The 25147-nt window shown below is 38.7% G+C and overlaps 1 protein-coding gene across 1 annotated transcript; it reads left to right on the plus strand.

Moving 5' to 3' along the window:
* The first annotated feature begins 6363 nt into the window (after window positions 1–6363).
* Window positions 6364–15012, plus strand: LOC6568050 (limbic system-associated membrane protein). Its single transcript, XM_001994551.3, has 6 exons — window positions 6364–7027; window positions 9602–9818; window positions 10002–10156; window positions 12718–12928; window positions 13032–13289; window positions 13942–15012. Exons 2-6 carry the CDS (start codon window positions 9731–9733, stop codon window positions 14211–14213), a joined length of 984 nt encoding a protein of 327 aa, XP_001994587.1. The 5' UTR covers window positions 6364–7027; window positions 9602–9730; the 3' UTR covers window positions 14214–15012.
* Window positions 15013–25147: the final 10135 nt, after the last annotated feature.

Here is a 25147-nt window from a genome sequence, read left to right on the forward strand (position 1 = left end):
TGGAAAGCATCTTAAAGGCTTAAGTAAAGGTGTATCAAAAAAATATATATGCACATTTAATTCACTTATTCATTATAAGCACATATAAATTACAAAGTGTATTCATAATATTTCTAGCCATAAATCTCTTAACTCACGCCTATGCAAAAATTTTTTTAAATTAGATCTCTGAAAAGATATGAAAGTTCGCAACCTTTAAAATATGTTAAAGGCTTATGTCCTTTTTTATGGTTCGCTGGCATAAAAGTAAACTGACCATTTAGCAAACGAGCTTCAAGGATACATGATGCCTATACCATAATTTCTGTGCAGACAGGGACTAGACGGGTAGCATTAAATAGCTTTCTTGGCTTTTTGTATGGGCGAACTTGAGTTCTTGCATCACCATCCTCGAAGATCTTGGCAGCCTCACTAATCAGCCATGGCTTGTCCTGGGGGTCTCCAGCTTAACTGCCCAGCAGTCAGCCTAATTATAACAAAAAGTTGGATGTGCTTAGAAACGATAAGGAAACGTTAAGAATGCGGAACAAAGAAGAATTAATTAAATTTAAAGCTCCCATGAGGGAACGAGAGCAAGAGAGGCAGAGAGAGAGAAAGAGAGAGTAAAATCGAAAGAGAGAGAGAGAGAGAGAGTGGGTGATGTGAGAGCGAAAGCATGCATATATATTTGTGTGCAGTGTTTTAGCCAAACTAATATTGTGACAGATGTGAGTTGCTTACATATTAACTTCCATGTGGCCGTAAGATTGGGAAAGGGTGAGCACGTAAGCATGCATGTGTTACCAATATACCAATGCAAGAGAGAGAGATGGATGAGAGAGAGAGAGAGAGAGAGTGAGAGAAAGAGAGCATGCTAGTGAAGTGGGCAATTCAATAATAAAATATGAAAATTGAATTGAGAGAAAAAATCCAGAACGTAAATTGAGCCGATATCTACATGACAGGCTTAAGCTATTGGGGCTTAACCTCATTCAACATTGTAGTACTTTGTTTTTGCAATGTTTATTGCCGACCCGTACAAGAAAATTTAAATAATGTCTAAGTACTAGATGTAATAAAATTTAAAGTGCTTTTTAATACATCACCGTTGCGATTGGAAATTTGCATTGGCTGGCCGTTAGCTGGGGCCAAGAAAGTGCTTATCCTATTTGGCTCACAAAAAAAAGGAAATATTCTCCCTAATGAACTGCTGGCATTAGCTGCTTCGACTTTTGCATGCAAATCAAATTGGAAGTCCTAGAAAATCAGACACGCAAATCGATAAGGAACACACACACACACACACACACACACACACACACACAGTCAGCACCAAAAGCCTGAGCGCATTTCAACAACCTTGAGCAACATCCAGACTAACCGAAGGTGAGCAAACGGCAACAGAGCCAACATGATGCGACATACGACACATACACACACACACACACACACACACACACACACAAAATGGCAGACTGGAGCCCACTCATATGGGTAACATTTATAGACAGCAATGAAGGGGAATTGTTGATTTGTATGCCAAAGGTTAAAGGGGTCCCAGTTAGCTATGCTGTTTGATAAGATTCAGAAGTTAGCTTGGAATTCTGTAAACAACTTTCTTGGTGGTAATGTACTTGAATACATAGTGTTGAAAATAGAAAGCAACTGTTTACCGATATGCCACCCAACACAAACTGCCATAGCTCAAAGAATATTTGTACACAACAATATTGATTGACATTTCTATATTCTATACTCTTTATATTGATATTCTAAAAATATATTTTATCTATATATATATATTCAATGGTAGCAGAAATTTTAACTCATATTTTTACTCTTAATATTGATCTTATTTGTGTTCAATTATATTTCTCTCTTCTACATTTGATATTCGAAATTTTGAATACTATTCTAAATGTTTAAATAATTTCTAATTTATTAATATTATTGCCCTATATCTGACTACTACCTGAGGCCTTCGACTTTTATGTCTTTTTATTTATTTGTTTGTTTATGTTAATGCAATCATCTATATATCAGCTGATTACTGGTGCAGCTAGAATGATTATTTATTTATTTATTTGAATTACTAGTTGTGTGGTTGTCTTTAGACAGTCATAAATATCTCAGCTTTATATGCTATTTGATACTGCTGCACGTATATGGTATATAGTGCGTACGCAGCAACAATCATAGATACGTCTGTTGCCCCAATCGGATGCACATCTAAATCCAACCTAAAATTGAATAATGAATGCTAAGTGTTTAAGTGGCCGCCACCATTACCAGATCCCATTTGCTATCGCTGCTCAATGAAATGCATTAAATCAAGGTATCGTTGAAAGCAACTTCTGGTCGCCAACCCCTAACTAAGTAACCAACAAAACCAGTGGTGAGTAGCAACAGCATTGGCACAAGCAGCAGCAGCAGCAGCAGCAGCGTTGCAATTGGGCAGGTGCCCCGAAAAGTAGGCAACGAAATGGTGATTCGCAAAACGTGAGCGACTCAATGCTGGCCTGCCTGCTTAGCTGTAAACATCAATTACGCCGCCCCCAAAAACTATTCACGCGATTAGCCGCTTTTTCTAGTTATTGGGTAATAGCCATTGCCAGTTGGCGGCTTTTTTGGGTAACTGGCCAGTTGGGCGAGACAAGGGGAAACAAGGCGTAAGCGAATTTTCAGCGTTTGCGCTGAATTGAATTAACGGGTCCGGTGCTGGGCTGTAAATTTACAACGGTGCATCTGATAAACGTGGCCGTGCCGACATGTACGGACCCATAAAAAGGCTGAGCCAGTGAGTCAGCAGCCGTCGGAGACCGAAGAGTTATTTCAAATGTTGAAAACTGTGCGAAAAACATAGCTAAATGTAAAACAGACAACGCTGCAAGGACTACATGTGTGTCTGTGTATGTGTGTGTATATGTGTGTGTATGTGTGTGTGTATGTGTGTGTGTGTAAATTTGCTGTGCTGTGCTGTGCTTCTGGCCTGGTCTTAAAAGCGTAAAGCCATTTGTATTCATTTGAAATTAATTTAGCATTCATGCAAGGCACAAGACGCGTCGGCCGCAAGAGACGCAAAATCAGCAGCAGCAGCAGCAGCACCAGCAGCGGAAGGGTAAGCAGAGAGAGAGAGAGACAGATAGAGAAAGAGATAGAGAGAGAGAGAGAGAGAGAGCGTGCCAGTATCTGGAGCAGCGGCAGTGGCAATATATGGCGCTGCTAGCGTCAGCTTAGCAATGGATAAATACGTGTACGTGGCATACATTTGCCAACAATACAAAAGACGAGCCCAAACAATTTGCTCCCAGAGCCGCGTCCTCGTCGCCTTGCCTTATCGATAAGCAGTTGACGTTGGAGCCCTGCAATTGAAACTACCACAAGGCTCTGTGCTCTGGCAGCTAGACGCTAGTCCTGTGCGCCTCTGATCCACTAATTTTAACAAATTAATTGGCAACAATAAATTCACTTGCAAATAGGTGTACAGATAGCATCTCGCATAGGTTGTGCCACTGTATAGAGGAATGCGATAGAGAATTTGCTGTGTGCTGGAATGGGCAGCTATAGATTGCTCCACTAATTTGATTCGCTCAATGAGAGATACTTAAACAGTGCTAATATATTTCAGATACCCAGCACTCTCAACTAACGGGTATAGAGAAATCAACTAAGACTCCTACTCTATTTCACGAAGCTGACAATCTTACAAAGGGATTTGCTTCAGAAAACAGGGATTCCGTTGAAATTGTTGCAAATCGGTGCTTATAAAATGAAGTATTTTACAAATTCGTCATAAATTAAAGATATTAGTATCTATTTATTTTTGGGGTTTTTCTTTATTACAATGAACAAATAACGTTCGACGACATTGCTGTAGAAAACCTTTACTAGTTTGAGATTATAATAAATCTGTATCTAAGCAAGCAACCAAATAAAGTAGTATTAAAAGTCGTTCTTAATTAAAAATGTTTGTACAAATTCATAATTAATAATTATTGTTAAAGCTATTTTTTTGTATCTTTGATTTTTTACCCTGTTTATTAATTTTAACGAAAAAATTAATAATTAATAGTTAGTTTAAAATTATCTACACTTTTTCAATAATTTTCTGCGGCGAACCATGAGTCTGTGCATAATTACCCATCTTCAATGTCGGTCCAATTTAAAAACAACGTGTTTTCCTATTAAATATGGTTATATTTGCACTTTAAACAAAATATTATGCGGAGGAGTTCAGTTAGCTTCTAAGCATCTTAGTGTATTGGCCTTAGAAGTCTTCAAGAATAACAAGAAACTTAAAACTTATATATCTAGTCAGATAAATGCAAGGAAAGCTCTTTTACATATATTCGTTTAAAGCAAACTTATTTCCCTGGCTTAAGCAAACTTCGTCCCACTCGAAATGTGCTCACCTAAAAAACGCAAAAAAAAAAAGAAGAAAAAATAAGAAAATAAGTGGGTTCACACAAACGTTCAAGAAGACAAAAATAGTTAATGTTGTGTTCAAATCTCAAGAGCTTATAAAATCTTAGAAGCGTCTTAGACTATGATTCGCCTTGGAAAACTTTGAAGATGGCTAGAATGTATTAAAACCATGTGAAGTAAGCTCGTGGAATGAACCATTAAATATTTAAAAGAAGTTGCCAAAAAATGTGAAACCTTAAAGCTTAAATCAGATTTTGGCCCACAAGTGTATTGTGTACTAAATACTTTTATATTCCCACAACTTTCACAACAATCGTAAATGTCAAAAATAGTTTTTATTGTGCTTCAAAGTGTTTTATATGGTATATATTTAGTCTAGGGAATTTCACAACAGAATCGTGAACCTGGAACGCTTGAGTGCTCTCATTGTCCGCTAGGTGTCGCCACTCGGCCATTTATTCATTGTTTGCCCGAAATTTACATTCAACAGCAGCGTACTGAGCGCTTTTCTAGTCAAGCACTCTCGATTCGAACAAAAAATTTTGGCACTTTATTTATTAGCTTGTAAGCCGCGCGTTGAAATGCCCCTTACCCTCCCCCCTCACCCTCCTAGCGTCCGCGCCCACACACTAACAACGAGTCTGACCTCGGACTCCAACTGCTCTGAGACTCATCGCATATCGCGTCGACCGGTGTTGTCCGACTATGTTGGGTGGTAGGCAAATTGGGGGAGTATAAGGTTACGGATACGCTTTCGACAGCAACATTTGCGGCCCATAGCACGCAACATTTGACACGGCTGGCCATGGAGACCATATAGGCACAGGAAAATCAGCAACCGCACAGCACCACATCATACGCACACATACAGCGACAGAGAGGTAGGTGGTGCACGCGCAGGTGTAGGTATAGGTGCAGGTGCAGGTGCAGGTGCAGGGGTGAACAGGTGTTCATTGCTTGGACCTCGTTGGCGGGGCGAACTCACAAATCTTTCACGACTGCGACACGTGTACATAAACTGAAATTGGCCTATAACTGTCTGTTCGATTGTTTTTTGTCGCATACAGACATCCTCCGGGTGGGGTGGGGGGTGGTATAATACTTGCAAAAATATACCTACACATTGCGGTAAAAATCACATTTCTGTTTCTGTTACGGGCTACGTAAATCATTCATGTGCGTTCCAAAACCCCCAAATGTAGACTATATTAATATGCCAGAAAACGAAGGCCTGTGTGTGTATGGCGAATATTCATTTGTACGTGACTATTGAGCAGATTATGCTCGGCTACGATGCGATGCGATGCGACGCGACGCGACGCGATGCGATGCGACGCAACGAATTGAGTTGCGTTGAGTTGAGTTGAGTTGAGTTGAGGCAGGTTGTGCTAATAACCCAGTTAACCTGAGAGCGCCACTCTCTATTTCATTCGCCTCGCTCGCACTCGACTCTTGGACTCAAGCGGTTCGGCTCTGCGGCAGGCTAACTGTTACCTGCGACAAAGTCAAACCTTTTGCAGGAGCTTTAAAGCATAAGCAGAACTACCCTTCCGCTTACCCCTTCACGACAGCCAACCAACAAAAAATAAAAATAGAGAATACAAAAATGTTGCCCACTTTGCTTCTTATTAAAAATGCAAAGAAAACGCAAATTAATGTTTCATGTTGTCCCTCTCACCGCGTCGGCGCTGTCTGCGAGGCAGAGAGAGAGAAGGAGCGAGAGAGAGGGAGAGAGTTGTGAGAGAATTGTGAGAGAATTGTGAGTGAGTTACTTCGGTTTGACGTTCGGGTGTATTACTCTCGCCAAGGTAGCCATCGACACGCGCTGCCTGCTGATGAATCAGTTCTAGTACGCGAATCCTGCAGCAAGGATGCACGTGTGCGCTCGGCTACTGCAATTGATTGCTTACATTGTGCCACATTTAAAATAAAAATACCTTAAGCGGACCCCAAAAAAAGAAAAGAAAAAAAAGCCAAATATTAAATTAAAAAAAAACAACAACAACAACGGCTTTTTAATAACTGTATACCCAGTAAGAGCAGCAAGAAGCAGCAGAAGAACGAGAGCATTGCTCACGTACGAGACGGATACACAAAAATGCGACGCTCGAGCGTGTAACTTTGCGTGTGTGTGTGTGTGTGCGAGTGTGCGAGTGTGTTTGTGCGTGTGAGTGTGTCGGTGTGCGAGTGTAGTGTAGTGCTTATATGGCATACCTATAGAGCTGTACCTAATGTGCCGATACATACATACATACATACCCACACACAAATAAAATAACACAAAGGCAACAGCGTTGCCTTCTCGTGTCCCTAACCGTGTCCGCATTCATTGTCGTTGGTCGAGTGCTAAACGGAAATATTTGGTAGTCCAGGTTATTGCCACGAATAATATATATAAAAAAAAAGTAGGACCCGAGAAAGCAACAATGGCAGTCAAAATGAGAGACTATTGAAGCGAAAAATGTGTGCAAACATAAATGTTGAGTTTCCACTAATTATTCCGCATTGCGCAATCGATTGCCAAATAAATCAACTTTGCACAAAAAATCAACACCGTGTTGGGCTCAAAATGGCGCCGGGATACAAGCGTCGCATGGAATACACATAGAACAGCTGTCAACTGGTAAGTAAATGTCAGATAAGATATATGCTATCTTAAGATCTTAACGTTGAGTAATGCACAGGATAAGAATCCCCTTTTGCTTATACTTTTAGTTAAGGGAAAACAATATAAAAACGATATATAGTGTCTTAGATAATAATAGTCTTAGATAATAATAATAGAAAATAACTAAATTAACTAACTGACACGTGAAAATCACTCCAAAGGATAATATGGGAAGTGTGATAATTATCGGTTAGAAAATACCAATTAATAACATACTTTCACAATTGACCTTTTATGCATAATATAGCAATTAAAAAACTATCAAAAAATAGTCGCTTGGAAATTATATTTTCCGGATGTCGCTTTCAATGCGTAGCACAATTAAAAGATAAAATATCATGCAATAGCCGTTGGGAAATAAAAAATATTCTCAAAGTCAGTTTCAATGTGCAAATACAATAAGTGTACATACAATAGAAATGTACCAGTTTGGAACCCTAGGCTAGAGGCTCTAATTGTTTGTGTGTGACTTTGACTAATATGTGGATTTCAAATGCTGGTTAAAAATGTACTAAGCAGCGACTAAAGCCTGACATTTGTTTTGTTTGATTTCCATGGAACACTGACGTTTCTGGGCCTCGGGCGATAATTCTTTATAATAGCAGCGCAAAATGCTAAATGCTAAAAGGGACAACGGTCACCAGCACAAGCAAACAAATACGCCCCACACAGACACGCACATATACACACATATATATGTATTTATATATATGGGACTATAATATATATATATATATATATATGGGGGAATGACCAAAACAAATAGCGGGCCACACGAACCCCTTGACCCGAGTCACGCAGCTAATTGGACTGACAACGAATATATATTTGTGAGTAATGGCCCAGGATTATGAATATTTTCCCGTGCTAAATGTATTTCCTTGGCGTTCCTTTTCCCGTTGACTCAACGCAGCTGGAGAAATTTTGGGCGTTCTTTATTTATTTTATTTTATTTTTTTTTTGTTGTATTTTTGGGCTATGATAGAATGAAAGAGCTACGGCTGTAAGTGGTCGCCATAAATTGTAGCTGTAACAAATGCAGTGAATATTACGAGTACTGGCCAGCTGGAGAAATGAGTATTAAAGCGTATAAATAAGCACTTATTTGGTGATAAAGCTGCATCGTTTATCTGTGGGCTGAGCTACCCCAAAATAATAGTAATTACAATAAATTATTCTATTAAGCACATCTTTTGCCAAGCTTCCTCAAGATACACTCATTCATTCACTTTGCTGTAGCAATTGCCTGCAATAATATAATGAAAATGTTACCAATTTCGTTTTCATTTCAATTTAGAAAATTCTAGTTGCTGAAAGAATGCTAACGATTAAATTTCTGCTGAATTGATTCGAATTCGCATTCACATTCTCAAATTGGGGGATTATTGATGAATAAGATTAAATTGCTTGAAAGTTTGCCAATTTTTTTTTTTAGCTTAAATCGCTTAACGAAGCTAAGCTAAGCTTTAAAATTGCTGAAATCCATTTTATGGAAGATTTTGTCTAATGCTTTTTCTTTGAATTGAGGTTTCTTGATTTGCAGAAAATCTGAATAATTTTTTTCTTTCTTTCTTCTTCCTTAAAGAGTTTCATAAAAGCTAGGAAATATTTGATTATTTTTTATCTGAAATTTGTTTTCTGCAATATTTAGTTATTCGTTGTCAGGCCTGTTTAGCATTTGGATGACATTGCAAATCTTGAAATTAAAAATTGTATACAACTAAGAATATATTTCAAGTCGCAATGAAATTAAAATTAAAATTCAGAGCTCGCCTGTCCATCAATTATAAGTGGAGCTCTTTTTAGACCAGCAATAAGATAATAACACGCCGTGAGTGTAGGTTTCTCTGGGTTTCAAGATACTATCCGTTTTAATGGCTCGAAAGCACTTAAAAATAATTGAAATTTTAATTGTGAACATAATCGTAAAACAAATTTTTAAGAGTTCCCCAGTATTTGTCTATGCTCTGATTGACATTGATATCACACAACGCTAATGCATAAAAAGGTATTTAATATTTTAAAATCAGGTTAATAATTTATTTGTTTGCTGGGCCATGTGACGAATATTATTGATGACTTATATTTTGATGGACAGATAAAATGTTCATTAAAACAATTACAATTAGAATTACAGTATAATGGAATGGCATGCGCATTACCAAAATTCGTGTATAAAAAAAAATCAATAAATAAAAAATGTAGGCACATAATTATATAATAATAATGGGTAATAATTGGGTAATCATTGCATATGAAATGTTTTGTGTCTGCCTGCCAAAATTGATAATATTTATTTAATTTCTTATTATATTTTTCATATATTTACTCACAGCTTTAGAATAGTTATAGAATAAGTTCGGCAAATTAAAAACAAAAAACTATATTATATTGCACAACTTTGGCACATAGAATTTGATACGATGAACTTTACTTTGTAAGCTGCCGAGGCTGCCATACACAATAAGTTAAACATCTGTATAAGATACAATGCACATCGTAACTACATATTATAAACGATTTTTATAGATTGTTAACGCCTCTGGAAGTCCTTCAAGATTGTCATCGATGTTGTTCTGGCATACGCAAGGCCAGTAAGAAGAACAATAATAAAGCGAAAACGAAATCAGCTGTCAGTTCATCGATCAACGTAGTATTATGTCGATGGACATGCAGCACAGCTGGGGCGCCTCGCCCCTAAAAGTGCTTTGGCTTACACAACTGTGGCTGTTGCTGCTGCTATTTGGTAAGTTCAGGATCAAGATGCCAATGACATGGCATTTAAAGCGATACACACGCCGAGTCCATAAACGTGGGGCATGAACTGAAATGATGATGTTGTTGCTGTTGCTGTTGCTGTAGCTGTTGATGTTGTTGTTATGAATTCCTTTTTTTGTTTTATGTATTATACGACCACACACACACACAGAAAGCGGCATGGTCATCAGCGAAGTGCCTCCACATTACTGGGAAACCCCCTACTCGCAGCCATACTTTGATAACTCCTCACGACGCGAGGTCACGGCAACTGTGGGGCAAGCGGCGCTCCTGCATTGCCGCGTACGGAATCTTGGCGACCGGGCGGTAAGTTGAATGATGTTTTGTGGGGTCTGGGGTCAGCCCAGAGGGGCTCGCAATTAAAATGCGCTTCGAGTCAAAGCCAAAACATTATATATGTATGTGTATATGCCGCATAAGGCATAAGGTATGTATATGGCGGTTATTGTCGGTTATGTTGGTTAGTGGCATGGAGAGGGGGATAAACAAACGACCTGCGGCGAGCGCCTGGCAGATTTGTAGATTACTTTTAAAAGATTACGCCATAAAGTTGGCGGTCTAACCGCCATAGCCTCCAGTTCTGCTACCAATCTGCAACAGCCCCTCGCTCTCTCACTCTCTTTCTCGCACTAGCTCACTCTCTCTCTCTCTCTCTCTCTCTCTCTCTCTCTCTCTCTCTTTCTCCCTCTCACTCGCTGTCGTTGGCTTCCGCTTCTTCTTGTTCTTGTTCGCGCATTTGTAACACGGCTTCGCTTCCGCTTCCAGCGATTTGTTAGCAAATGCAACAACAGTTGCTTCCTTCGGCCATGCCTCCTGCTGCCCACATTGGTTTCCACCTCAAAAGCTCTCTGGCTGTGCAATTATGCGGTGTAATAAATTTCCAGCTGTCCGTGTCGTGCCCCCAAACAAAATGCCTGCCTTTGGCCGCTCACCGTTGTCGTAGACAACGAAGTTAGTGACAACGTTGTGTTGCCTGGCGACACTCCAACCAACCGACTGAACTTTTTAGTCCCAGACAGTTGAATTGAGTAATTAACGCCCCAACCTGAGAGACAAACCAAGTCAGGCAATCAGCGAAACCAGTCACTTATCCAGTCTGCTATTCACAGCCAGCAGTTGGCAGCGTGCACTAATTCGCGACAAGACAATTCGCATTGACGCTTCTTATATGCAGCTAATTGGAGCGACGTTGCACGATTGTGTGTCAATCATAGTTAAAAATAACGATTTTATATGGAGCAAAAGTTTTCAGCTGAAATCCAAGCAGGCAACTCCATCTACTTAAATATTGCTCGATACACATTTTTGTGATCTTATACATTTTTCATTAGACCAAATTTCACTTTAATTGCTTTCATCAAATTTGTATTTATTTTATTTATGTACGTACGGCAACGGTATTTGTATTTTCCTAAATTTCATTTCAATAGTTTCGGATACTTTTCATGAATTCACATTTCTACTTATTTATTCAGCATCACTTAAATTATTTCTGGCAGCATTTGCAAAAAAAGGGTTTTTCCATATCAAATTTGCTGTTGCCTTACTTCAGCTTAAGCTATAAGCTTAGTACAATTACACATTCGAAATGGGGGAGAGACAATTGTGCAAAGTTTTTACTGAGTAATCGCTTTAAAAACTTCAAGCTACAACTTTAAACCAATTAGTTTAGTAATAATACAAATGAATGCAAAGAACGGTGTGCAAATTTCCATATCTTTTCAGTAGTCTGAAGTCAGCTTATGTCGGTGAATCAACATATAAACCTTTTTTGTGATTATTTATTGGTTTTATTTAGTTGCATATCTTCAAAATCTTACCCAAGAAGCAAATATTTAAATATGAATCGCTTAAAAAGGGTTGTTAGTTCAATTGTTCCGGGCGATTGATTTTGAAAAAGGCATATAAAATTGAGCTAAAATGATAACATTTTACCCAATCGAGTCAAATAATAATGATATATTATTACATAAACATGCTTTAATTATCACGTATTTAACAACTCATCGACACCCATCACCTTAGGCATAGGAACGCCCACTTGTAAATTGCATTTCGCAGATTAATCACAAAATATATCATTTTCCAAACCTGCTAACTCATCTACTTATATTAGTTGGCAATTAACATATAAATTGTATCAATTTGATTTACATTTCTTATTTGAGTCTGATTAGTGAATATGTAATTCATTCTGCAGTTGATTGAAAGATTGAAGATGTTGTTGACAGAATTAATACGTTTGATTTTGTAGATAATAAAATATTATACTTATTATAGATTTATAGCAGAAATATACATTTGTTAGATTATTATTAAGTGCTCAATCTGGATGAATTCTTATCTATGATTAATATTTGAAAGTAAAGCAGCTAATCAATTTAACAGGCTTATTAGCTTTGTGTATTTTACTATCATTAATAATGGCCAGTGTGTGCTAAGCTCTAATATTTTCATTTTAACTTAGTTGAGGCTGCCCAACCTAAGGCAAAGTCGTTAATTGGTTATTTACTTATTAATAAACCAAAAAAAAGGAGCACAATGGTAGACAGCACAGCTTTTAGCTTTTAAGAGCCTTCCGGATCTATGTTCAGTACAATCGATGCACAGACACGTTGCAAATTGCCGGGCATCAAAGTAATGGGAGAAGAGAAAAGCTGAAATGATTTTGCAACTTGCAACTAGGCCAGCCAACTTAAGAACTTAGTAAAAGCTGTAAAATGACTTGTGATAAAAGTTGTACATTAACAAATTTAAAAAAACGAGAGCTTTATCGTCGACTTCAACTGAAACTGCTTGTGTGTATATGTATATTTTATTTTGCGTTCCCTTGCCATTTCTTTTGTGGCTGTTGGCCTTCGTTGTAGGTATCGTGGATACGCAAGCGGGACCTGCATATATTGACTGTTGGCATATTAACCTATACGAATGATCAGCGCTTTCAATCGCTGCACTCTGAGGGCTCCGACGAATGGACGTTGCGCATATCCTCGCCGCAGCCACGAGACTCAGGCACCTACGAGTGTCAGGTGTCTACCGAGCCGAAAATCAGTCAGGGCTTTCGCCTCAACGTAGTGGGTGAGTAAATGCGGGTGTGTGTGTGTGTGTGTGTGTGAGTGTTTGTATGCGCCGTATTTTAAAGTATGAAAGCAATTAATTGTATTCTGCGGTTTTTTTACAGTGTCGCGTGCTAAAATTCTTGGCAATGCAGAGCTGTTCATCAAGAGCGGCAGCGACATTAATCTCACCTGCCTGGCGATGCAGTCGCCAGTGCCACCGTCGTTTATCTACTGGTACAAAGGCAAGCGGGTCATGAATTATTCGCAGCGTGGCGGCATTAATGTCATCACCGAGCGCTCGACGCGCACCAGTAAACTGCTGATAGCCAAGGCCACGTCGGCGGATTCCGGCAACTATACGTGCTCGCCAAGTAGCTCAGGTGAGTTGTCTTTTGCTGTTGCTGCCACACTGCTGCTGCCGCACTGCTGCGGTTGCTTCTCTTCATCTTCATCCACATCCACTTTAATGGTAACGTCCTTATCCGCCTGTCTGAGTGCGTGTCAGTTGCAAGTCTCGTTCTATGCCCGCTGGCAATTAATGTGACGTCTCATGCCAACGGCTTTTCTAGCACACACAACTACCACTTACCACCATCCGCTAGAGATGAGCGCGTGTTGGCAGCAATCGTAACTCAGGCATCGATTAAGTTATTTGTTTTTCCTTTAAGCACACATACAAAAAGTTTAATCTTTCTGACAAACTCACTTTTCATGCAATGATTGGTTCTGCTTTTGTTCGTTTCTTATTATTTGATATTTTCGAATATTTTAATTGTAATTATATTGTGTAAATAAGTGAAATAAAACCTTTTTAACACCATTTTATTTATCACTACATTTTTTGTTGTTAAGATTTTTCGTATATAAGGCCTCTTAATCGGGCTCAAATGAAATGAGTTTTTTGATAATACAAATTACGAAATGCTCCCAACTCTAGCAAGGTGCTCCTCTCTTCCTCTCACTTCCCCTTTCCCATTTGCTGCATTATTGTGTCTTCCACTGTATCTCTATCTTATGTATGTATGTACACAGACTCCGCTTCTGTGGTGGTGCATGTCATAAACGGCGAACATCCGGCTGCAATGCAACATGGCAACAGCAGCGCGAGCTCCTTGCGCTCCTCATGGAGCCCAGTGCCTTTACTAGCCATCACAACGACGACAGCTGTGGTAGCTGTAACATGGAACTTTAACTGGAGCAGCGGTTGCTTTGTTGCTGCCGTTAACGCTCTGCTGCCAGCGGCGTTTGCCAACTTGTGGCGCCGCTGTAGCTCGAACTGGAGCTGGAGTTGCAGTTTGAGCTGATGATGTTGCAGCTATTTGGGCATCAAGCTGAATGACGGTCCCGGCCTAGTTGGGACAGTTGCACTTATCTTCTGTTTAGTGTTAATGATGATGCATTTAATGTGTGTGTATATGTATGTGTATGTTTGCCATTACGGCTCGATGCGGCTCATCAACTGAGGTGTACATAATGCAAAAGTCCTTGAACGAGTATTATCTGTAAGAGAAACAAAATTCGAAATGGCAGCATTGCTGACTAAATAAAAGTATTACGATGGAACATTTTAAAAACAATACGCCCAAAAGAAAAAAAAAAACCTAATATATAAGATTGTATAACATTATTACAGAATCCAGGAACGAAAACTTGTAAACTTCTTTTCATTTCTTTTCTTTTCATTTTCAACCGAAAAACGCATTCTTCGCTATTTCGCCTAATTTTGTGGTTTGCATGCTTTCTGGCGCGCAGCTTGTTTAAAATTAATAAATAAAAATTTCAATGTACAAGTTTATTTATCAGAGAAATTCATTAAACCATAAGAAAGGCCGAAGAAAAGAAAACTTGTTCGCACGCGCCAAAAAGTATGCAATAAAAAGTTTACGAATTTGAGTTCAAAACGCTTTCAGCTCCAGCGCCGTCTTTTGTTCTACTTTGTACACAAAACTCATTTGTTATTCTTTGACAAAATGCGTATATAGTATATGACAAATATATATATACAAACATATACATATATATATATATATATATATAATGTATACAATTCACAGAAAAGTCCAGCCAAATTACAAGCAATTTAATTTTCATTTTCGTTGAGATTTAGGCTTAAAAACCAAAATTAATAATAAAACAACAAAAATAATTAAATGTGCGGCCGTCTACTGTGTATATAGTATAAATATTTGTTATTATTCGGCTTGCATCATTCATTATTTACACAACACAAATACATTTTAATAAACACATAAAACCAACAACTAGAACAACATTAACTGTTTTTCGCCCGTTTTACTAAAAACAAAATAAAAATAAAAAAACATTAAAAATAACAAATTTATAAATCTTTAACAAAAAAAAAACTCTGTGTATACTTATAAGTTCTTACCTGGTTGTCTGCCATTAAGTTCTATGTAGTCCATCATCGTGTAAATTATTGATTATTGATACATAAATGAATAACTGTAAATTTAGCGCTCGATTTTAAGCGGTCTTGATAAGACTTTTAAGCGATAAGTATAAACGCCCCAAGTTGACAACTTTCAATTCACAAAAACTTAAAACAAAAACCAAAATAAAAACAAAAAAACATAAAAAACAAAAAACAAAATTGATAAACAAAATACAAATAAAAAAAATAACGTTTTATGTTTAAACAAAAACCCAAAATGAAAAATGTTTCTCCATAATAAAAATATGGTTATGGTTAAAATATTAAAATTGAGTGGCTTTTTAATGGTTCAGACTGGGCAATGGGATAACGATAAATACAATAAATATAAGGCATTACTTGGCATAATGAAAATGTAGGTTTAGGTTATCTGCCAATTCTGGTACATGGCTTATGACATTTATTCGGGCATAGAAGTATGCACGCTTTGGTGAGTTGGCAACAGTGTTCTTTGTGATATTGCTTTGGAGTTAGAGTCAAGTTGGCAAGAGTGGCATTTGGCTTATGCCTTGAACTCGGTTATTTGCTAGATTTTAAGTGAGTTGGCAACTGTGGTACTTGAATAATGTAATGGCAATGGCTTTAAATAAGCTGAAAGCCGCAGCAAATGTGAGTCCAAATAAAGTTTGATGAGAGGCTTACGAAGGCTTTTAACGGCTGTAGGCCTAATGATTGAAGCTAACGAGCAAAAAAGTGGCGTATCGTTTATCCTATTATGCCAATATTTAATTAACGTGTCAAATGTGTTGTTTCATCCCGCTGTGGTTCGATTTTCTTCTACATTATGGATACACAATACGTTCGCCATGTTTGACCCTTAAATCCGACAGTTTTTGCACTGCTGCAGTGCACCCAAACTGAAACACTAATTAAGCGGCTTAATAGACCAACTTGTGGTCAGCATGTGGACGGATGCGTATATCAGTGACTAGGTGCTTTTATTATGCTTTTCTATGTGTGTGTTTATGTTTGTGGGTGTGTGTCAACATAATACAATAACAATTACAATGACAACACAACGGCGACAACAACAGTAACCATTTATTTATATTTCGATTTAAAAATAGCAAATACCCAAATGGACTTATAAAACTCTCTGGCAGCTTACGTGCCGTTGCCGGTGCCGCGGGGAATGGCCACAAGAAACAACACAGCAAAAAATATAGCGTAAAAAAAAAATAATAAAAAAAAACAAAAACAAAAAGAATAAAAGTATAAAAGGGTACAGAAGTCAAAAAGAAATAAATGGTTTTTCAAGTTTTATTTACTTGGGACAGAGAGAGAGAGAGGGAGAGAGGGAGAGAGTGAGAGCAAGGCAATAAGAGCTGCAAGCGGAATCAATGTAAAGGTCACAATTTATTCAATTGCCTTGGCCAAGATATTTTTATAGCGTGTTCATGCGCCGAGGCCCAGACCTAATCCCAAATCACAACGGAATTACAGACTGGTAATGGTTATGTAGCGGATGAGGCGGCCGGAACTGCGAGACTGGGTTCAAGAATCCAGCGTATAATGGTCAATTGATAGCCAAAAGGCATTAACACGCCAGAAAAAAAATTCCCCGGGGCTAAAATGCCCCGCTAACCACACTTACACACTTTAAGCTGACTCAAAGAGAGCAAATTTTTCGCAAAAACACAGACACACACACCTACACACACACCTACACACACACACACGTTCAGCGACACAAATATTAAGTTGAAATTTAGCAGAAATCCAAAATACGTGCCATGCAGTAGTAAACAGAGCCGGAACGACCCCCGTCCGCGACCTTCGAACCACCCACAAATATTCACCCATCCCCAGCCTGTTTAGGTGTGGCTCATGTGTACGTGTGCGTAAGCTGAAAATCACGTCTTATTCAATGCGTTCGATTTGAAATTTATTGAGGGATAGGTCAGAATATTCATGCATCGATATTTTTGCTTTATGTTCCGTTTTTTTTTTATTTTATTTTTTTATAAATTTTAATAAAAATTGCTGCCAGAGCATGGAGACGGAGACAAATGATGGCCAGTGCGTTGCCCAGACTACATAATGGCCAAGGTATACGCAGCATTGAACATGCCCCTTGGCGCTGGCAAACACTTACGGCTATTAAATATTTTACGATATAAAATATATGTGTGCACATATATGTACATGTATTCGTCGAGAAATTGAGCAAGAGAAGGGGAAAAAAGGGGGAAAAGTTAATGGCTTAGAATGGAATAAGGGAACGTAACGCATTAGGCATATTTATGAAATTTTTATCATCATTTTTCAAAAGCCAAACAAGAATGCAGCAAGCGCTTCGACACAGTGGGCTGCCCACTGCATTGAGTTATACAAATAACCTCATTCTTGGTTGATTTTCAACAGCATGCAGCTGGACACCCTGGGGACAGCCAATCAGACTGGCAACTGGTATTGACAGCGCATCAAATAACGTTTGCTACATAAATACCCTGCAAGTAGTACAGACTTAAGTTTTCAGCCGGGCAACTTTTGTTTTTAGTTAGTTTTCATAGTAAAGTTTTGTTTTACAAGTAGAAATTGTTGTAGTAGTAGAAATTTTAAGTAGCAATTGGTAAAGTTTGAGACACAAAATCACTATTGAAGTTTTACATGCCGCAGCTAGCATAATAATAAATGACTTCAAAATATGAATGATTGAATATGCCACACTTACTGCCATATCGACAGGGTATATGCATTCAGAAGAATGAAATAAAATGAAAATTGTTTAAACGCATGGAAAGTGCTTGTGGGTTGTGCGCATAATGTTTTTGAGCTACTTACGGGGAACGATGGTAGTGGCAGTGGCAGTGGCAGTGGCAGTGTCGTTGGGTGAAAGAGTTGCAGCTTAGAGCATGAACATAAAAAGGTATGATACGGATGAGCTTTAGCTAAGACAACAACCAAACTAAAAGACAGCACGAACATCAAAATCGACAGTAACCAGACGAAAGACAACTAAAAAATTGAAATTGTTCAAGTGCATGAAAATTGCTAATCGGATGTGCGAGAAATGCTCTGGAACGAGCAAGCTGGCTTCAACAGAGCCACAGTTAAAGCCAATAGAAAAATGCAGAGGGGTGCTAACAAGTGCGGAGCGGGTGTAGAAAAATGGGCAAAGCAAACCACAACTAAATGAAAATTGCTTAAGCCAATTGCATGGAAAGTGAGTTGCGGATGTGCCAAAGCCATTGTGACAGTTAACAAGGCTTAAAGACAAGGCACAAGGCACAAGGCAACAGCCAGCAAATGTTGAATAAGCCAGATATCAGATTGCTTAACTTGCCAAGCGAAACATGCTCTTAAGACACATACACAATGCGTATGCGTATGTGTGTAAGTAGCTTGCGACACTCGAATTAATCGCTCCACAATTGGCAAATACCACACATGCAATTCCAGATATTTTGGTCAGACTGATTTCCGTTGAGAATTCTCGTTTCGATAAATACTTAATTCTAATACTAATTTAAGACTGTCTGACTCGCATGTCTTTTACAAAATGTATTTTGCTTTCTTCAGTTTATAAATTTATTATTTATAAGAACTGTTGTGGAACTTGTTGTTCGCATAGATAAAGCCCCTCAGAAAGTGCAAGCTTAAGAAATCTCTCAGCATAATTGGGAATAACTTGAGTTTGCTACCAGCTTCAGTTTTGAGCTAACTAAATAATGAATTTCAGCTTAACGGTTTAAAGTGCATCAGTAATGCCAATTACAAGTTTATTGCGTTCCAAACTGATGGTGATTGAAGAACAATAACCGTAATAATGAGCTAATAAGAGCTGAAGAGCCACAACCAAGTAAAATGCAACCAAACCAAACAAAAGCAAGTAAATATTTTTTTGGCATAGTATGGTCAACTTTGAAGTACTCTGTTCTTTAAAAAGGTGTCTATTGATTTTCAGATCAACTATTATTTATATTTAAGATACAGAAGAAGCCAAGAACATATAAGACTTGTTGAGTCAGCGATATCACAATCAGAGTCAGAGATATGTCAGAGATATCAGAGGCAGAGTCAGAGATATCTTCTACCTTTATTGACCCAACAGGGAATGGTAAAGCCTTGCCAACTTTGCAGCAACCGCAGCTGGAAGTGCGGCAGCTGCAGATACTGTTCGTTGCCTAAGACAAGACTGTAGCTTTTTTGAGCTGCGTAGTTACGGCTCCTTAGCAAGCCGCAACAGCAACAGCAGCTCCATTTTTGGGGTCCGGTGTGCGGTGGGACAGACAGCCAGCCGGCCAGCCGGCCAGCCGGCCAGCGTTCCCTCACAAGTGTTTTACCATTGTATGCTTTTGGGGGCTGGGGCTGAAGACTTTGCGACTTGTCGAATTGTGCGCAGCGATAAGGAGCCAAAGTGCAAATACACCTGGCAACAGCAATAGTAGCAGGCAGGGATAGAAGCAGGGGCTGAGGCAGTGACAGGGTGTATTAGCCCCTGGCATGTTTGGGTCTGGTTTGGTTTGCCTTTGGGCATTTTGCAGACTGCATAGAAAATGGGCATTGACTTGGCCGTATAGCTCATTGTGGGTATGTTAGGGGCATGTGTGTGTGTGTGGAGTTGGGCGGATGATTGCGTCTATGATTGTGTGTGTGTGTGTGTTGTGTGTGTGTTTCTGAGTGTGTGTGATTGTGTCCATGGGACACGTTTTTATGACTTAATGCTAACAAACGCGCCCACGTGCCAAAATAATCGTCTGCCTTTTCTGTCGACGCGGCTCATTGTGCAGCTGTTAGCTCCAAACTGTACCATTGCCCCACCTTCACAGCTAACTTTGGATTTGGCAGCTTTGGCATTTTGTTGCCAATACGTTTTAACCATGTTTGTACAAAACGCAAACGGATTTGCCAATGTTTATGCCGGGGATTATTGCGGTGTGCGTAAATGCGTCCATAGAAACGGCACGCTAACTCTCTATCACACACACACACACTCTCTCTCTCTCTCTCTCTCTCTCTCACTCCCACTCATTTCCTGTCACTCTATCTCTTTCTATCAATGCGTATGCTTGTGTGTTGTGTGTGTGTGTGCCCAGTGGCGTGGACATTTCGTAAAGCCGCGGCAACGGCCATGTCCAGGATGCTAACGGGTAAATGTTCAAGTCATATTAAAATTTATGAACAACAACCTTTAAGCCAAGAGTGACATTTTTTAGTTGCTTCGCGAGTGTGCTTTAAAATAGCAGATTTTCTCTTAGCCGCACTTGAAAAGCTGCCAATTAGTAGTTCGAGTTGTCTACGTTATAATACCATGTTACAATATTAGTTGAAAAAGTCACAAACCTAAGCTGACATGCAACATTGCATCAAATTGGCGACACTGCGATGTCGAATGGCAGTCGCAGAACCAGTCGCCAGCAGCAGCAGCAGCAATTGAAGCAGGATGTGCACACAGAGAGAGAGAGAGATAAAGAGACCGAGAGAGAGAAAGAGGTTGAATGGGAGGGCAAAGCTAAAAATTGCCGTCAACTGCAATTGCTCCAATTGCTTCAAGTCTTCGTCCTGAATCCGGTTGCCGCCAGCAGCTTTGACAGCGCCTCGGAAATCGTTGAGAGATTAAATTATCATGCAGCTAAGCCCAATCAGATTTGTATGTCAAACTACTTATTCATGCAATTCATAAACACACCGATACAAATACACATGTACTCAAGCATACATAAATACATACGAGTACATACATATATACATACTTGTATTTATTTATATGTTAATAATCCGCTTGTGCATTTTTAATTGAATCTACGTGACATGGCAATTATGCTGCTTTTGTCATTAACATTTTCTGGATTTTGTAATTAACACGTTCCAGCAAAATAATAATCTACATTATCATTTCATCATTTTTGCATTTGATTTATTTAATTTAATTTAATTTGAATACATGTGAAAATACAGTGAGCGAGTAATGAGTTTCATAAAACGGCTTACCTCTCAAACACTAGATTCGATTAGTTCAACTGTCCATATTAATAAACAATTGTATAATTGCGCGTTTCATTAATTTATAATATAAATAAGCACAGATTTTTGCAAAATTTTGGCATAAAATAAATTATTTTCAAATAGTGATTTGGTTTTTGTTTTTTTTTTTTCAAAGTTCCAAAGGTGGTTTGAAAATATTCCAGGCTGATCTGTGGGTACGCAAAACTCCACCTTAAAGAACTAAACAGAAGCTAAGTAAAATAAAATGAAGTAATAAAAAATGGATATCCCCACTTTAAAACACTAAAACCAAATAAATCGGTCATAACCGACTGTGAAATACGTTGACACCATAAGTAATACCAGCTGATAACAGATACCAAGTAACAGGGAGGGTGTAGCCAAGAAATATCGTCCAAGTTTGCCTTTCAAATTGCGTCAGATATAGGCTTCTGTAAATGTTTAGGACTGTTGTGGGTGTGGCCGAAAAAAATTGTTGAAAGAGTTTCCTACAAACCTTTCTTCGAAACTTGGTACTTGGACATTTGTGGATTTTGAGGATGGTAGTAGGCGTGGTTTCAAAAAATTCTTAGAGAGGGTTCCCAGTAATCTTCCTTCCAAGTTTGGTAATTGTACCTCTTAAATTGCGGATAATATAGGCTTTTATCGTTTTCGGGGCCGGGAGTGGGCGTGGTCCAAAATTTTATTACGGATTTTACTAACAGTATATCTTTCAAATTGGGTGAGATATATGGATTTACACTAACAGGTGGGCCGGCAGGGTTGAGCGTGGCATGTGCCGATCCTTGAAGGACATCGCCAACAGCCTGCCTACCATATTTGGAGACTGTAGCCTTAAAAATGTGGGAGATATGTGGCTTTATCGATTTGCAATTATCGATTTTTATCGATTTCCTAGACCCTAGAGGACGTATCACTCCAATTTTTACACATTGTCTGACGCGGGCACAGATCAGTATATGTTTCAAGTCTTTCGAGTCTTTATTTCTAAGTTGCGTTCACACAGTCGAACAGACATCATAACGAATTGCACTATGAAATATTCGATATCAAAGTATAAAAATCAATATAGGGGATTTAATTTTAAATATATTTTTCGCTGGCTCTAGGCCAATACAATAAAAGCAGGTCAATCAATTACTGGGCCAGCGAAAAGCATATTTAAATTGTGACAAGCGGTCGCTAAATCATGATCCAACGGTTTTATTTTTAATTAATGTTTCAAATATTTAATCCAATATATTAAGGAAATGCTAAATTTAAAGCTAACACTCAGTGATCTGAAGACCTGAAGACCTTTGCTCCCAAAATTGAAGTTGAGATAGATTTATTTAAATATTATATACAAATTTAGAGATTTGAGTGTATAATATTATTAAATTTTATAAATGCAAATTCTGCTTTAATTTGCGTTGATTCTTCCATGCAATACCTAAGCTCATTTACATAGTTTTTCCATATTGCCTTTATCAAAACGTTGTCTTCCAAGTAGGCGTAACCTAACCTAATTTTCCTTAGTGGCACATGCCTGTCAATATATTGCGATGTGTGGATGCCACTGGATGTCGCTGATGCCACTGCTTTTGCTGTTGCTGCTGTGTGTGTGTGTGTATTTTCGTAAATTCAGAAAGTATTTCCATGGTTTGTTGGTTAACTGCCAGCCGGAATCGCTCTATTTAGTTCTGAGCCCCACGCTGGAGGCTGGTCGAGTTATATACATGGATTGCAGCGCGGCTGTCAGTGTCTGTGGTAAGTGGGCGGTGTGGGGGGAGCGGGCATAACAATGACTGCCTGAATGTCTGACTGACTGGCCCAAATGACTTGGCAAATGGGCTGGCGTATGCTCATTTGTATTGGCTACAAATACAATTTGATGGTCCTGCTGCCACCTCGATGCCCCTGCTGCCTTACTTGCTGCAGGCGTCAGGATATTTATACACACATGTTCGCTTGCAAGCAGAAAACAGTTAAGCACATCTCATTGTGAGGGGGAAGGCGCTGCTGTTCAGTTCAGTTCCGTTCAGTTCTGTTCTGTTCGGTTGAGTTTTTGGTTCGCAATTTCTCTGGTACACCTAGGCGAATACTTTATAATAATATGTATACGTATATATATATATGCGCACATAAGAACGGTCCAAGTGCTGGACGAGGATGGCTTCCGTGCGGGTCGTGTCGACGGTGGAGGGGGCAAAGAGAGGCGTGGTGGTGAGGTGGCTAAGATAAAAAGTTGAAAATAAATTTTTATTGTTATGGGGCACACACGTTCTTCTTGTCGTCCTTGTATCTGTTTGCGTGTTTGCGACACTCATTTTCTGCAGATGTCTCCTATGTATGTATATGTATGTGTACTATGTCTCCAAGTGTCTATGTGTGCTACTATATATTTCCGTGTGCGTGTCTCTCTCTCTGTGTGTGTGTGTGTGTGTGTGTGTATGCATGTGTATGTGAGAGCAGTAAGTGCAATGGGATCCAATGAGAGCATGTGTACTTAACATAAATCGCTCACTCATTGAAAGCACTTGCATAAAAACGAACACAGAATTCGCATTGGTTGGTAAGGGTAGCGGAGGCGGGGAGGGTGCTGTGGGCAAGGCAACAACCCTGGCGACCCTGCAACTATGAACACCCGATATACATATATTTATAGAGATATATATATTTTTATGTAAAAATATATGTAATATATTTACAAACTAGCTAGATAGGCACCCAGCAAGCACTGGTGCATTTTGCAAACATTTATCGATTTCCAGCCAAAAAATTATCTATGCAGATTTCCGCACATGCAAAGCGCAGGCACTAACTTTCCGTTCATCAGAACGCGGTGCCCTTTGCGCCTGACGCCTCCCCCTTATCTTTGCTAAGTTCTCGTTGGCTGCCACAGTTGCTCCTCTGCAGCCGCACAGATCCGGCATTCGTTTCGTCCACGGACCCACGTGTGCAGAAAGTTTTGCCAACAGTTTTAATTTCCCATAATTACACAATTACAAAGCGTAAAGTTTTCCAGCACACGCCACGCCTCCAGCCCCTTATGGGCACGCCTTGCACAATGCCAACTGCGCGTCATGGAAATGAGCAGTCAACAAAAAAAAAAAAAAAAAAAAAAACAGAAAGAAAAAAAGCAGAATGCAGGAATAAGCGAAAATTAGTTTTTCCGCCAAACGAATCGAAAATGCTCTGAAATTAAAAGTATTGATGATCGATACGGGGTTTTTATAGAAACAATCGGAGTTTGTTTATAGGGGTATGTCTATGTACAGGCTAGGAAAATATATATTAACTTATAGATAATTAAGTAAACATATATATTTTAATATCTTTCTGTATTTGCTGCTAATTAAAATACATTGTAGGGCATACCTCGACGCAGAAGTTGAATCAAAATTTGCATAAGTCGTCAAGTGACAAGATCGCTGTTTTATCTCACATTAAATTGCCATTCCCTGGATTAAATTAATGTTGTACCAACCAACATAGAAGTGTGATTATGGAATTATGATTATGGATTACTAATGATATGTACTGAACTTGCAGACTTAAGTAGACATTGAGGGAAGTTGGATATTTTATCATCCATCTTCTAAGTGATTATTAGAATGGGAGATGTAACGATTGAAAGAAAGATTTAAGGATTTCCATTTATTATAAAATTGCTGCTTTAATTATCAGTCTTATATGTAAACATATCACAACAAAGATGTGCTTAAATCTAACTTACAAATTAAAAGTTTATCTAAATTGCATTTAGAAACTATAAAGAAAAGTTTTAATGACACAATTTGAATTTGTAATTAATAACCGACCTACAACTTGTATATATATATATGTATTTCTATA

This window comes from Drosophila grimshawi, unplaced genomic scaffold (genome assembly GCF_018153295.1).
Source record: "Drosophila grimshawi isolate 15287-2541.00 unplaced genomic scaffold, ASM1815329v1 contig_311, whole genome shotgun sequence".
In the NCBI taxonomy this organism is placed as follows: domain Eukaryota; kingdom Metazoa; phylum Arthropoda; class Insecta; order Diptera; family Drosophilidae; genus Drosophila; species Drosophila grimshawi.

Coding starts and splice junctions, on each gene's coding strand:
- LOC6568050 (XM_001994551.3), top strand. CDS start 9,731: ATGTCGATGGACATGCAGCACAGCTGGGGCGCCTCGCCCCTAAAAGTG. Junction 9,819..10,001: donor GCTGTTGCTGCTGCTATTTG/GTAAGTTCAGGA, acceptor ACACACACACAG/AAAGCGGCATGGTCATCAGC. Junction 12,929..13,031: donor CTTTCGCCTCAACGTAGTGG/GTGAGTAAATGC, acceptor GTTTTTTTACAG/TGTCGCGTGCTAAAATTCTT.